Source organism: Sphaeramia orbicularis, unplaced genomic scaffold, assembly GCF_902148855.1.
Source record: "Sphaeramia orbicularis unplaced genomic scaffold, fSphaOr1.1, whole genome shotgun sequence".
NCBI classification, from domain to species: Eukaryota; Metazoa; Chordata; class Actinopteri; order Kurtiformes; family Apogonidae; genus Sphaeramia; species Sphaeramia orbicularis.
The window spans coordinates 81,402-97,596 of record NW_021941682.1 but is presented as its reverse complement, the minus strand read 5'-3'; the positions used below and the strand labels follow the sequence as shown (position 1 = coordinate 97,596).

Here is a 16,195-nt window from a genome sequence, read left to right as displayed (position 1 = left end):
ATTGCCTCTGTTGCACCTTCCCCCTCAACATGTTGCAGCCTGAAAGTGAGGAATGGTCGTACACGTTCACAAACGAAACCAGTGTTCAGAACTCAGAGCTCCTCCTTCAGCCTGAACTCTGTGCATGTGTGGATCCACTCTGTCTGTTTAAATCCAACAGTTTCCAGGTTGTTCCATACACAGAAACAGTTGAATCTGGTCCCAGTCATGTGTCTGTCCAATTAGATTCAATTCACATCAATATTAGTTGAGTTCTAATTTTAAATGTGTGGGAAATGGGATTTTCAGTGTTCAGTGTAAATGTCCACAGAGTCCACATTCCACAGTGGATGTGGACAATTTAGTTCCACATACAAGAGACTGTTCTAAGCTACAGGTGGATCCAACTGGAGGAGAATCAGAGTTGTTTGGAATTTTGGATGAATTTTGGAAAATGTCTCAGTGATGACAGATGGAAAACTGTAGATGTTGTGACCTTGCTGTGACCTTGAACTTTGTCCTACTGGGACCAAAATGGACTGGGTTGGTCCCAGGGCCTAGGCCTATCTGTGGGGAAGATCTGGGAAAGATGGGTGGAAGAGTTTTACACTAAAGATGAAAACAAACAAACAAACAAACACACAAAAACGCAAAGCAAAGTGATCCCAGTACCTCCTGTTGGAGGTAACAGACATTGGGACACTGTTTGGATGAGGCCAGTGTACAGACCGTATACATGTTGGTGAACAGTGATGATGGATTTAGTGGGCGGGGCCTAACCGGTATCAACAGTAGATGAAGCCAGTTTTGAACTCGAGCAGGTGGAAAAGGGGCGTGTCTTACTGTTTTGAACTTGAGCAGGTGCTTCATGTGCATGACTCCTTTACTGTAACTGGTCGGAAGCAGAGAGTCGTCCTGACCGTTAATGACCGACACCAGGTCCCACAGGTTAGTGCTGCCCCCTGGAGGCTGAAACAGACACACACACGTAACTGCTGTGCACATATATGTCCATATACAAACATACATGTAGAATGTGTTTTCATGTTCAGTGTTTAAAGTCATATGATCATGTGTGTCTGCTGTCTACAGAAGTACATCTGTCTCATCAGATTTGGAATTATAAAAGCTATTGAATTTCTTGCGCTGAATTTTTTGTCTCTGAATTCAGTTATGTTCATAAATTTAGAATAAAAAAAATTCAGATGCAAAAAATTCTGAAGCAAAAAAAATCAGATGTAAAAAATTCAGATACAAAAACATGACATGCAAAAAATTCAGACACAAAAAAATTCAAAAGTAAAAAATTCCGATGAAAAAAAATTCAGATGCAAAAAAATCTGAAACTAAAAATTCAGATGCAAAAAATTTTGAAGCAAAAAATTCAGATGCAAACAATTCCGATGCAAAAAATTTTGAAGCAAAAAATTCAGATGCAAAAATTCTGAAGCAAAAAATTCAGATGCAAAAAATTCTGAAGCAAAAAAATCAGACGCAAAAAATTCAGATGCAGAAAATTCTGAAGCAAAAAATTCAGATGTAGAAAATTCAAAAGCAAAAAATTCAGATGTAAAAAATTTAGATCACACTTCTGAGACACCAAGGACAAGCAATCAATTCTATCTCAAGTAGAATCGACAGCCAATCAATCGAGTTAAGTTAGGTTGGTCATGTGACACCAATGCAGGAAGACAGTCAGCGCGGATGTCTGATCTGAATTTTTTGCATCTGAATTTTTTGCTTTTGAACTTTTTGCATCTGAATTTTTTGTATATTATTTTTTTTAATCTGAATTTTTTGCTTTTGAATTTTTTTACATCTGAATTTTTTTTATTCTAAATTTATGAACATAGTTGAATTCAGAGACAAAAAATTCAGATACTTACTTTCAGTGCAAAGAAAAATCAGTGCTAGAATTTATAATATAAAATCTGATGAGACAGATTTAGTTCCATAGCTGTCTGGTTTTTGCAGATGTGAACCACAGCTGACAGCACTTCTTTGAGGCGCTGCTGCCTCTTCAAGGACATTTCAGTGCAAATTGGTGTTTTAGAAACTGTATTTGTTCTGTTGAGTTTAAGTGTAATATTTTAGATTAAATCTGCTGTCACTGACAGATTCAGTAAAGACAACTGCTATCCAGTCTAATGCTTTAGCTGGATTTGTCCGTCCTCAAACTACTGCTGTCCTCCAAAGTCAAACAGCTACAACAAGTTTCACCAACAACAAACAAAAGCTCCAGGTCATTTGTTACAAGTCTAAATTGATAACTGAACTCTGGACTGTCAAACATGCGTTCCACCAAAGGTTCCAGTCCGAACCCTAGGATGAATTTCCAAAGTGTCTAAATTCCACAGTCCAGGCTGTGGAACTCATGTTAGTGTGGGTTCCACATCCAGACCAATCTGATCTACAGTCCAATAAGAACAGCAGAAGAACCCACACAAAAGAACCACTGCAGATTTACTACTGGGTTTGATGGAACAAATAATATGACATTATGTCTGTAAATAATGACAACTACAAATCACAAAAAATCACATTAAATTGTGAAACTCTTTCCATTTCCAAACTCTCCTGTACCAATAAACTGTGACTAACCTGAACAAATGTGTCCAACCTGAAATGTCTGTATTAAATTCAGTCCAGTTTGAACTCTTTTCTTCCTGTTCCTCAGTGTTTAGTGTCTTTGGAGATCTGATCCAGAATGCACATGGACTAATGAGAAGTGGAGGAAGAAGACTGAGAAAATTACACTGATTTTTCTGAAGAAATGTTAGTTTTTTCAGGTCATTCACATTTTTTTAAAATTTTTTTTCCCCCCACAATATTTTTATTAACATTTTGACAGCATGAAATCAGCCATTTACATTCAATGTATGCTGTCAGTTTGCTTCATTAAACTCAAAAACAAGAAATACAAAAATAAATAAATAAAGAGGGCTGCAATCTAAGACCAAGTATTGTCCAATAATCCTGTTGATCATCTTCCTGATCCCCAATCAGTTGAACCGTTCACTAGATGTCAAAAAACACTGGAAAGTTCTGAGTGTTTACCAAGGTCCAAAATGGCGCCCTCAGCTGTCTTCCCCTGTTCACAACCGAGGTACGTCCCTGATCTTTTTGAAGACGGACACTATTCAAACTGATCAATTAATCATAAAAAAAACAGTAACTATCAATTCAGCAGTTAACAGCCTATCCAAAAACTGTTTTAGCTCTAAAAAACAACAAAAACAAACAAAAACCGACAAATAAACACAGACTCAACAACAATTTGCTCCTCCTATATTAATGAATGATAATCTATACAAAGTGGATTTTAAATTGTAGTAGATACAAAATGTAGCACATACTTCAGAAAAAAGTAAAACTTGTAAAAGTTTAGGAACTGTACCGCCTACAGCAATCAGTCAACTTGAACATCTGTTAAATCAGAGTTCTTGGCATAATTGATGAAATATATTGATGGAATATATATATATATATATATATATATATATATATATATATATATATATATATATAAAATATATTGATGGAATATACTCCATATATTCTCAAATCTGTGCTGTTTAGCCTTGAATATGTAAGTGATCTGTTCTAATGGAAAGTCCGATAGCATTAGTCTCATCCAATGAGCTGTATTTGGTCTGTGAAGATTTTCCATAACTGTGCGATACATTTTTTGGCATACAGTAAGCTGAGGTCTAGAAAGGTTCGTTCATTTTCACTATAATACGTGTCTGTGAATATAAGCCCGGCAGAAAAAGCTTAGGATCCAGTGAAATCTGTTTTGAAATTATCTTCTCAATTATGGCTCTTACTTCTTCCCAAAACTTTTGAATCTTTGTGCATTGCCAAATACAGTGAAACAATGTCCCTCTATGTTCCAAACATTTTGTGCATGTGTCTAGAATGTTTTCTCTGTATCGATTTAGTTCCACCGGTGTCACATATGTCCGCATTAACCATTTATTTTGCATTTGTTTTAGGCGTGTATTAATACTTTTGGACTGGGCATCAGCACAGGCGATTTTCCAGTCTTCATCTGAAATTTCCCTCTGCAAGTCCTCTTTCCAGGCAAATAACTTAGATTGTGAGCTTTCAGATGAGCCAGATGTCAGCAAATTGGAAAACTCTGATATGATACCCTTTCTCAAACTGTCTTTTATCATCATTTCTTCCAACGGAGATCGTGGAGGTTTGGTGAACATATTGTCTCAATTCGCTTTAATAAAGCTTCTAAGCTGGAGGTATTTGAAGAAATGTTTTCTACTTAGCTTGAATTTAGACCTCAATTCATCAAAGGACATCATTATATCTGAGTCTACCTTATATAGATCCTGGATCATTCTACTGTAAGTCCCTTAAAATGCCATAATTTAAATGTTGCATCTGCTCTACCTGGTACGAAGAAGTGATTACCCCATATTGGACTATATTGTGATACGGAGTATGTTTCTTTTAAGTATTTTTTTATATATCATACCATATCTTTACCGTGTGTTTTACAATTAGATTTTTAGCTTGTTTCCATAATCTTTTATCTGTGCCTGAGTGTATATATATATATAAGGGAAGAGGTCATTTTAGACCATCAGATTCCATTTCAGTCCAGTGAGGAGAATCATTTTTTGAAAAATAGAACATAACAGACCTCAGCTGTGCAGCCCAGTAGTACCACATCAAATTTGGACATTTCAAACCTCCTCGGTCAAACGGTAAATACAGTAGAGACAAATGAAGTCGTGCCATCTTATTTTCCATATAAATCCAAGGAATATTTTTTTTTAACTTTAGAAAACAATTCTGAAGGTGGTGGCAGAGAAATGTTTTGAAATAAGTAAAGAAATTTAGGTAGAATGTTCATTTTTAAAATATTAATTCTCCCAATTGTAGATACTGGTAATGACGTCCATTTATCAACAGATTCATTCGTTTCTATCATCAAAGGTTCATAGTTAGCACTGACAACATGTTCCAGCCTTGGCAAAATCTGTACTCCCAGATATTTAAATTGTTCTACAACATTAAATTGGATTACTTCAGTGATTGGGTTCTTTCTTTCAGTTGCATTAAGTAGTAGTACAGAGGACTTAGTATTATTTACTTTATACCCTGAAACAACACCAAATGCATCTATTAGCTGTGACAAGACTGGAATTGTTTTATTTAATTTTGTCATCATTAAAATTACATCATCAGCATACAAAGCTATTCTGTGCTCTGTCTGCCCCACTGTTATTCCACTAAACTGAGAATGTGATCGCACTGCTATTGCAAAAGGTTCCACTGCCAGTGTAAACAGTACAGACAGAGGGCAGCCCTGCCGGCATCCTTTACTAATTTTTATTGGTTTTGAAACATTTCTATTTGTTCTCATTTCAGCTGTAGAGTGTTTGCATATCAACTGAACCCATTTTATGAAGTTATTCCCACACCCAAATGTTTCTAAAACCCTGAAAAGACACGGCCATTTGACCCTATCGAAGGTCTAATGATAGAAGTGCTGTGTCAGGCATTTCTTTATTTGCTTGAATAATATTAATATCCTTCTCACATTGTGAAAACCTTGTCTTCCCATTATAAAACCATTTTGGTCTCTATCAATAATACCTGGCAATAGCTTTTGTAAGCGTTTCGCTAAGAGCTTACATATTATCTTAAGATCAGAACTGAACAAACTAATGGCTCTCATGTTTTCACATTTGTTAGCGGGTTTACCTGGTTTTGGAAGTAAAATAATTAAGGCATTATTGATAGAAGTTGGGAGACTGCCATTGTAAAATGCCTCTAAAAACATTTCCAAAAGCGCTGTTAGCAATTTTATTTTTACATTTTTTATACAGATCTATTGGGAGACCATCTGGTCCAGCCCTTTTCCCTGACTTCATATTATCGATAGCATGCTCTATTTCGTCTTTGGTAATTTCTAGCTCTAGATCTTTTTTGGGTATAGATAGTTCATCTAAAAATCTATTCAGGTTTGGTAAATCTGTTTCATTATTGGTATCATATAATCCCTCATTATAATCTCTGAAAGCATCATTAATTTCTTGAGGATCCACAATAATTTGGCCATTGGATAAAATAGTTGTGATTGATGTTTCTAATTGTTTAATCTGCCACGCTAATACTTTACCTGGTTTATCGCCTTACTCGTAGAATGTTTGCCTTAGTCTTAAAAGACTAGAAGCTGCACTGGAGGCAGAAACTTTGTCTTATTCAGCTCTCAAAATTAGTAAATAATTTTCCAATTGTGGGTTACTTTTCTCATTAACTTTTTCTTGGAGAATCCTCATTTTCTGTTCCAGCTGCAATTGTTCCTCACGAGCCTTCTTTGAGTTTGACCCAGTATAGCTAATAATATGTCCTCTGAGAAAGGCTTTAAATGCTTCCCATTTTGTTTCCGCAGATGTTTGTGTAGTATTCATTTCAAAAAACTTGTCTATCTTTTTTCCTATATATTTTACAAATTCTTCATCTTGTAACCATTTATGCTGAAAATGCCATCTAGGCGGGTCTTCTGTCTATTTTTTATCCATGTACATCAAACAACATGGTGCATGATCTGAGATCACAATATTATCACACAAACAATTTGGAATTTTTGATCGTAGTTCTGAGGAAATTAAAAAATAATCTATTCTGAAAGTCTGAAAAGTCTGAAACCTATTAGAAAAACAGGAGTAAGCTTTGGCATTTGGTTTCATTTCTCTCCTATATCCAACAGATTCAATTCCTTAATGAAGCGGTTAATTACTGTTCTACACCTGTTATGTGATTGATCTGCTCCTTTGGATCGATCCATGTTGGGCTTTAACACCCAATTAAAGTCCCCAGCTATTTAGGGATGTAACGATAACCGGTATAATGATAAACCACGGTAAAATTTCCGACGGTTAGTATTACCGTTTAAATTGTAATTATTATGATAACCGTGTTCGATTACCGCACCTAGAAAATGCACGGTACTGTTCATTTCCTGAAGAAGCAGCGGCACTCCAGGTGTGTGTGTGCAGTTTGTAATGTTTGGCCTCTGGAAACATGGTGAAGGAACCTGCAGGACACAGCTGCAGACATCTGGGGATAGCGGGCATGGACCCGGTCCGTCCGACTGCGGGTCGGTCCGAACAAGCAGTCCGTCCTAGCAAGCGAGCGGACAGACCGGGTCCTCACTAGTGTGAACCCCTTACCAGCCCCAACATGGAAACCGTCTGAATACAGACACTCAGGACAAACTCCTGTCAGTTCAAATGAGCCCAAACCGGTGAACGACAACTGCACAAAGACACATGATGTGTGTCCAAACCAAAGGACAGGAGGAGTTACGAACTGAAGGAACTGACACTGGACAAACACTGACTGACCTCCAGAGGAACTGGACCACAGGACACTGACCAGGACTGAACCACTGACCAGTCTGGATCAGACCACCACTGACCAGTCTGGATCAGATCAGTCTAACATGTTTTAAATCCTCATTGTTTCAGAATATTTACATTTGTTCATTAAATAGTTCAGTTAAATCTGACTGTGTTTCACTTTCTTTTTGTGTGTACAATAGTGTATATGTGTGTACAATAGTGTATATGTGTGTACAATAGTGTGTGTACAATAATGTATATGTGTGTACAATAGTGTATATGTGTGTATATGTGTGTACAATAGTGTATATGTGTGTACAATAGTGTATATGTGTATATGTGTGTATATGTGTGTATATGTGTGTACAATAGTGTATATGTGTGTACAATAGTGTATGTGTGTACAATAGTGTATATGTGTATATGTGTGTATATGTGTGTACAATAGTGTGTATGTGTGTATATGTGTGTACAATAGTGTATATGTGTATATGTGTGTATATGTGTGTACAATAGTGTGTATGTGTGTATATGTGTGTACAATAGTGTATATGTGTGTACAATAGTGTATATGTGTGTACAATAGTGTATATGTGTGTACAATAGTGTGTGTACAATAATGTATATGTGTGTACAATAGTGTATATGTGTGTATATGTGTGTACAATAGTGTATATGTGTGTACAATAGTGTATATGTGTATATGTGTGTATATGTGTGTATATGTGTGTACAATAGTGTATATGTGTGTACAATAGTGTATGTGTGTACAATAGTGTATATGTGTATATGTGTGTATATGTATGTACAATAGTGTGTATGTGTGTATATGTGTGTACAATAGTGTATATGTGTGACACTGTGAATGATCTGATGTGTAAATGTTCAAACTCCACTCTTTTCTGTCCATCTCCTTTTTTTCCCACTCAAAAACACCTCAGAATCAATAGGAGAACTGATGATGAATTGGACTGATAATCAGAACTTATAATGAATTGGACTGATAATCAGAAGTGATAATGAATTGGACTGATAATCAGAAGTGATAATGAATTGGACTGATAATCAGAAGTGATAATGAATTGGACTGATAATCAGAAGTGATAATGAATTGGACTGATAATCAGAAGTGATAATGGCTTTGACACTGATCAGCTCCTCTCAGCTCCTCCTCTGGTGCACAGATCTGTTCTGTCCATCAGGTTCCAGCTTTAATCACATTTGTATGTTTGTTGTTTCCATGTTATTACTTGAATGTTTCTGCAACAGAAAGTACATTGTGCATGTTACTGTATTAGTTTTTTTTTCAAAATACAACTTGATTATATTATGTGTGTATTAGTACTTTTTGTACATTTTGAGCACATTTCAACAATACCGCAATAATAATGATAACCGTGATAATTTTGGTCACAATAACCGTGATATGAAATTTTCATACTGTTACATCCCTACAGCTATTACATGTTGTTGTTGTGTTGATAGCATAAGGAACTAATCTCCGAAAAATGTAGAATCACCTGTGTTAGGGCCATACAGGTTCACTAAATTTAAATTTTCTGAGATTAGGGAACCTTGGACTATTAAGTATCTTCCCCTTTTATCTTTGATTACATCTTTGACTTGAAAAGGGACTGTTGTATGAATAAGGGTCCTAAATGGGGCCGTAAATACACCACCCTGCCACCTCCTCCTGATCTTTTTGTTATCCTCTTCTAATAGATGAGTTTCTTGTAGAAATACAATTTTGGTGTCTACATCCTTTAATTTATTCATGACTTGTTTGACTTTTCTAAGTTGCTGCAGACCTCTGCAGTTCCAAGAAACAAAATTAACATTTACTCCTTGAGACATTCCCAATGGAAAATAGTAGATTACCATAAAGAAATAAACTTGTTGAGAAGCATAACATATCTGGATGTTAGAACCACATTGTGAACTTGAACATTTCCCCCATGCCCACAGTTGTGGGAGCCCCCCCCCCCCCCCCCGAAAAAAAATCTCCTGTCTCCCGTTATTGCTAGCGACAGTTCCACAGTCAGTGAGGATCAGTCCATCCACTTCCTATTTTCCTTAAACTAACAAATCTCTGCTGCTGTTCCCATTGAGACATTACTTAACGTATCTTGTCCTGAGTTTATACTTCATAACAGTTACAGATTTTATCCCCCATATAAAATATACCAAATTATTATAGTGCATGTATTAAGATTCCAATGGATGGAGTTTTAATATGAAATATAAATTCTGATCCATATCGTTTTGACATGTGCGTGGCTATGTGAAAAGCTCGTCCTGTCTGTTAATTATTGTATCAGCCAGTGTGGTTGAATCCTTTTAGTCTGTTACAGCTCCGTCCTTCAAATGCAGCGCAGTCTCATGTACTGGCATTACCGTTATTGTTCCTCCTCATTTAACTGTCCACGGCATCCTCCCGGATCTTCTTTATGAACGACTGTGCGTCGCCTGGGGACTTAAAAACGCGGGTTTGTCCTTTATATGCGACCAAAAGGTCGGCGGGGTGAATCACTCCATGTCGGATCCCCAGGTTGCGCAGCTCCTGCCGGACCGGGTCGAACTGTTTCCTCAGTTGGTGTATTCCCGTAGCCAAGTCTCAGCAGAACCTGACTTGCTGGTCCTTGTACTGGATCTCCTTTTTGGCCCGTGCATCAGTCAGTACTGACATCCGGTCCTTGTAGTTGAGAAACTTCATCATTAGTGTTCTCGGCGGCGCCTTGCTGTCCCTCATCGGTCTGATTCGGCGTGCCCTTTCAATTACCACTGGGGTTCATAGAGTTGCAGAATCCAGCAGCTCTGGAATCCATTTTTCCAAAAAAGAGCACGTATCCTGGCCCTCAGCTCCCTCTGTAGTCCCAAAAGTCTCAGGTTGTTCAAACGAGATCTGGTTTCCAAGTCCAGAAGCTTCTCCTCCAGACTTTTGTTTTTTGACTCCAGCTTGTTTTTACTTTAGCTTGCAGGTTAGCTACCTCGTCTTCAGCACTGGATATGTGTAGCTCAGCTTGTGACACTCGCTCAGAGCAGTCGCTTATCTCCTTCTTCATAGCATTTATCGCTGCCATAATCCCATCAAATCTGGTCGAAAACTCCGTTTTCATGGAGTTTCTTGCAGCCAATACAGTCTCCATCTGGACATTGCCGAGTTCTCCGACTCCATTAGCCTGTGTTCTGCCATATCGTCATTAGCCTTCTGTGTTTCACCATGAACCTGAGAGTCGGTTAGCTTCGGCTGCTTTGACGCTTCGCTCTTATCTTTGCTCAACTTTCCAACCTTCAGCATTACAGTAACCACACTAACGCCACACTACGAAGCTTTACCGCAAAATTTAGATGTTTTAGTGGAAACTGTAGCAGCTAGGAAAGAGCAGCGCCAGATGTGTCTTCGTACATGGCCGCCATAACCAGAAGTCCTTTTCTGTTCTTTTGATAGTTTATACATGTAAGTATTTTCATCATTTCATGTGATTTTTTTCACTAAAACAAAGACAAACATTTGCAGTTGTCATTATTTACAGACATAATGTCAGATTATTTGTTCCATCAAACCCAGTAGTAAATCTGCAGTGGTTCTTCTGTGTGGGTTCTTCTGCTGTTTTTTTGGACTGTAGATCAGATTGGTCTGGATGTGGAACCATGACTAAAATGAGTTCCACAGCCTGGACTGTGGAATTTATACACTGTGTACATTCATCCCAGGGGTGGGACTGGAACCTTTGGTGGAACGTATTTGGGCCCCGGACCACATGTATGACACCCCTGGTCTAACAGGACCTGGTTCTACTGTAAGGGAGCGTGTTCATCTGTTCTCTGTCTGTTCTCTGTTCCCAGTCTGTTCCCAGTCTGTTCTCTGTCTGTTCTCTGTTCTCTGTCTGTTCTCTGTCTGTTCTCTGTTCCCAGTCTGTTCTCTGTTCTCTGTTCCCAGTCTGTTCTCTGTCTGTTCTCTGTCTGTTCTCTGTTCTCTGTCTGTTCTCTGTCTGTTCTCTGTTCCCAGTCTGTTCTCTGTCTGTTCTCTGTCTGTTCTCTGTTCTCTGTCTGTTCTCTGTCTGTTCTCTGTTCTCTGTCTGTTCTCTGTCTGTTCTCTGTTCTCTGTCTGTTCTCTGTTCCCAGTCTGTTCTCTGTCTGTTCTCTGTCTGTTCTCTGTTCTCTGTCTGTTCTCTGTCTGTTCTCTGTCTGTTCTCTGCCTGTTCTCTGTCTGTTCTCTGTCTGTTCTCTGTTCTCTGTCTGTTCTCTGTCTGTTCTCTGTTCCCAGTCTGTTCTCTGTCTGTTCTCTGTCTGTTCTCTGTTCTCTGTCTGTTCTCTGTCTGTTCTCTGTTCTCTGTCTGTTCTCTGTTCTCTGTCTGTTCTCTGTCTGTTCTCTGTTCTCTGTCTGTTCTCTGTCTGTTCTCTGTTCCCAGTCTGTTCTCTGTCTGTTCTCTGTCTGTTCTCTGTTCTCTGTCTGTTCTCTGTCTGTTCTCTGTTCCCAGTCTGTTCTCTGTCTGTTCTCTGTCTGTTCTCTGTTCTCTGTCTGTTCTCTGTCTGTTCTCTGTTCTCTGTCTGTTCTCTGTTCTCTGTCTGTTCTCTGTCTGTTCTCTGTTCTCTGTCTGTTCTCTGTTCCCAGTCTGTTCTCTGTCTGTTCTCTGTCTGTTCTCTGTTCTCTGTCTGTTCTCTGTCTGTTCTCTGTTCTCTGTCTGTTCTCTGTTCCCAGTCTGTTCTCTGTCTGTTCTCTGTTCTCTGTCTGTTCTCTGTTCCCAGTCTGTTCTCTGTCTGTTCTCTGTTCTCTGTCTGTTCTCTGTCTGGACCATCACACATTCACGTCACTAATACTCCATCAGCTGTTACAGTGCAGTTACCGAAAAACACTCGGAGAACCAGCGCAGCTTCTTGTCTCGGATCTCCAGGGTCAGTTTGTCCAAGTCCTGTTTGATGTCCCGAGAAACTTTACCACAGAGGAGGGGAGGAGAACCAGGAACCATAGCAGTGTCTGAAAGAACCAGAACCAGAACCAGTGAGGACAACAGAACCAGAACCAGAACCATAGCAGTGTCTGAAAGAGACAGAACCAGAACCAGAACCAGTGAGGACAACAGAACCAGAACCATAGCAGTGTCTGAAAGAGACAGAACCAGAACCAGAACCAGTGAGGACAACAGAACCAGAACCAGAACCATTGCAGTGTCTGAAAGAACCAGAACCAGAACCAGTGAGGACAACAGAACCAGAACCAGTGAGGACAACAGAACCAGAACCATAGCAGTGTCTGAAAGAACCAGAACCAGAACCAGTGAGGACAACAGAACCAGAACCAGAACCATAGCAGTGTCTGAAAGAGACAGAACCAGAACCAATGAGGACAACAGAAGTAGAACCAGAACCATAGCAGTGTCTGAAAGAGACAGAACCAGAACCAGAACCAGTGAGGACAACAGAACCAGAACCAGAACCATAGCAGTGTCTGAAAGAACCAGAACCAGAACCAGAACCAGTGAGGACAACAGAACCAGAACCAGAACCGTAGCAGTGTCTGAAAGAGACAGAACCAGAACCAGTGAGGACAACAGAACCAGAACCAGAACCATAGCAGTGTCTGAAAGAACCAGAACCAGAACCAGTGAGGACAACAGAAGTAGAACCAGAACCATAGCAGTGTCTGAAAGAACCAGAACCAGAACCAGAACCAGTGAGGACAACAGAACCAGAACCATAGCAGTGTCTGAAAGAACCAGAACCAGAACCAGAACCAATGAGGACAACAGAACCAGAACCAGAACCATAGCAGTGTCTGAAAGAACCAGCACCAGAACCAGAACCAGTGAGGACAACAGAACCAGAAACAGTGAGGACAACATAACCAGAACCAGAACCAGTCAGGACAACAGAACCAGAACTATAGCAGTGTCTGAAAGAGACAGAACCAGAACCTGAACCAATGAGGACAACAGAACCAGAACCATTGCAGTGTCTGAAAGAACCAGAACCAGAACCGGAACCATAGCAGTGTCTGAAAGAACCAGAACCAGAACAAGAACCAGTGAGGCCAACAGAACCAGAACCATAGCAGTGTCTGAAAGAGACAGAACCAGAACCAGAACCAATGAGGACAACAGAACCAGAACCATTGCAGTGTCTGAAAGAGACAGAACCAGAACCAGAACCAGTGAGGACAACAGAACCAGAAACAGTGAGGACAACAGAACCAGAACCAGAACCAGTCAGGACAACAGAACCAGAACTATAGCAGTGTCTGAAAGAGACAGAACCAGAACCTGAACCAATGAGGACAACAGAACCAGAACTATAGCAGTGTCTGAAAGAACCAGAACCAGTGAGGACAACAGAACCAGAAACAGTGAGGACAACATAACCAGAACCAGAACCAGTCAGGACAACAGAACCAGAACTATAGCAGTGTCTGAAAGAGACAGAACCAGAACCTGAACCATTGAGGACAACAGAACCAGAACCATTGCAGTGTCTGAAAGAACCAGAACCAGAACCAGTGAGGACAACAGAACCAGAACCAGAACCATAGCAGTGTCTGAAAGAACCAGAACCAAAACCAGTGAGGCCAACAGAACCAGAACCATAGCAGTGTCTGAAAGAGACAGAACCAGAACCAGAACCAGTGAGGACAACAGAACCAGAACCATAGCAGTGTCTGAAAGAGACAGAACCAGAACCAGAACCAGTGAGGACAACAGAACCAGAACCATAGCAGTGTCTGAAAGAACCAGAACCAAAACCAGTGAGGCCAACAGAACCAGAACCATTGCAGTGTCTGAAAGAGACAGAAGAGACAGGGGTAAAACAAACAGGGGTAAAGCGGGTATAACAGGGGTATAACAGGGGTAAAAAAGGGGTAAAAAAGGGGTATAACAGGGGTATAACAGGGGTATAACAGGGGTAAAACAGGGGTAAAAAAAGGGGTAAACAGGGGTAAAACAGGGGTATAACAGGGGTATAACAGGGGTAAAACAGGGGTAAAAAAGGGGTAAAACAGGGGTAAAAAAAGGGGTAAAACAGGGGTATAACAGGGGTAAAACAGGGGTAAAAAAGGGGTAAAACAGGGGTAAAAAAGGGGTAAAAAAGGGGTAAAAAAGGGGTATAAAAGGGGTAAAACAGGGGTATAACAGGGGTAAAACAGGGGTAAAACAGGGGTAAAAAAAGGGGTAAAAAAGGGGTATAACAGGGGTAAAACAGGGGTATAACAGGGGTAAAACAGGGGTAAAAAAGGCGTAAAAAAGGGGTATAACAGGGGTATAACAGGGGTAAAACAGGGGTAAAACCGGGGTATAACAGGGTAAAACAGGGTATAAAAGGGATATAACAGGGGTAAAACAGGGGTAAAACAGGGGTATAACAGGGGTATAACAGGGGTAAAACAGGGGTAAAACAGGGTTATAACAGGGGTAAAACAGGGTTATAACAGGGGTATAACAGGGGTAAAACAGGGGTAAAACAGGGTTATAACAGGGATATAACAGGGGTATAACAGGGGTAAAACAGGGGTATAACAGGGGTATAACAGGGGTATAACAGGGGTAAAACAGGGTTATAACAGGGGTATAACAGGGGTAAAACAGGGGTAAAACAGGGTTATAACAGGGGTATAACAGGGGTAAAACAGGGGTAAAACAGGGTTATAACAGGGGTATAACAGGGGTAAAACAGGGGTAAAACAGGGTTATAACAGGGGTATAACAGGGGTAAAACAGGGGTAAAACAGGGTTATAACAGGGGTATAACAGGGGTAAACAGGGGTAAAACAGGGTTATAACAGGGGTAAAACAGGGGTAAAACAGGGGTATAACAGGGGTAAAACAGGGGTATAACAGGGGTAAAACAGGGGTAAACAGGGTTATAACAGGGGTAAAACAGGGTTATAACAGGGGTAAAACAGGGTTATAACAGGGGTATAACAGGGGTAAAACAGGGGTAAAACAGGGGTATAACAGGGGTAAAACAGGGGTAAAACAGGGTTATAACAGGGGTAAAACAGGGGTAAAACAGGGGTATAACAGGGGTAAAACAGGGGTATAACAGGGGTATAACAGGGGTAAAACAGGGGTAAAACAGGGTTATAACAGGGGTATAACAGGGGTAAAACAGGGGTAAAACAGGGTTATAACAGGGGTATAACAGGGGTAAAACAGGGTTATAACAGGGGTAAAACAGGGGTAAACAGGGTTATAACAGGGGTATAACAGGGGTAAAACAGGGGTAAAACAGGGGTATAACAGGGGTATAACAGGGGTAAAACAGGGGTAAAACAGGGTTATAACAGGGGTATAACAGGGGTAAAACAGGGGTAAAACAGGGTTATAACAGGGGTAAAACAGGGGTAAAACAGGGTTATAACAGGGGTATAACAGGGGTAAAACAGGGGTAAAACAGGGTTATAACAGGGGTATAACAGGGGTAAAACAGGGGTAAACAGGGGTATAACAGGGGTATAACAGGGGTAAAACAGGGTTATAACAGGGGTATAACAGGGGTAAAACAGGGGTAAAACAGGGGTAAACAGGGTATAACAGGGGTATAACAGGGGTAAAACAGGGGTAAACACAGGGGTATAAACAGGGGTAAAACAGGGGTAAAACAGGGTTATAACAGGGGTATAACAGGGGTAAAACAGGGTTATAACAGGGGTATAACAGGGGTGTATAAAACAGTGTGTACCAGTGTTTCCTATGATCTTGTCCCAGCTCTGCTCTGTCAGGATGTTCAGCAGTAGTGGTGAGATGAGCGGAGTGAGCGACCACAGGCGTACGGTGCTGTCTCTGCTACAGCTGGCCATGGTGAAGGGACGGTTCTGATGACAGGTCAGACCTACACATACACACACACACACA

At 40.1% G+C, this 16,195-nt stretch overlaps 1 protein-coding gene across 1 annotated transcript in view; it reads right to left on the bottom strand.

Moving 5' to 3' along the window:
- Nucleotides 1-759: 759 nt before the first annotated feature.
- Nucleotides 760-16,195, bottom strand: part of wdr17 (WD repeat domain 17) — a gene marked incomplete at its 3' end in the record, with an annotated part of 78,229 nt that continues 62,793 nt past the window's right edge. The window contains exons 16-18 of the mRNA XM_030130676.1: nucleotides 16,023-16,172; nucleotides 12,197-12,327; nucleotides 760-948 (exon numbers count right to left, since the gene is read on the bottom strand). Coding sequence (XP_029986536.1) covers nucleotides 760-948; nucleotides 12,197-12,327; nucleotides 16,023-16,172 — 470 coding nt within the window. The remainder of the gene's footprint in view (nucleotides 949-12,196; nucleotides 12,328-16,022; nucleotides 16,173-16,195) is intronic.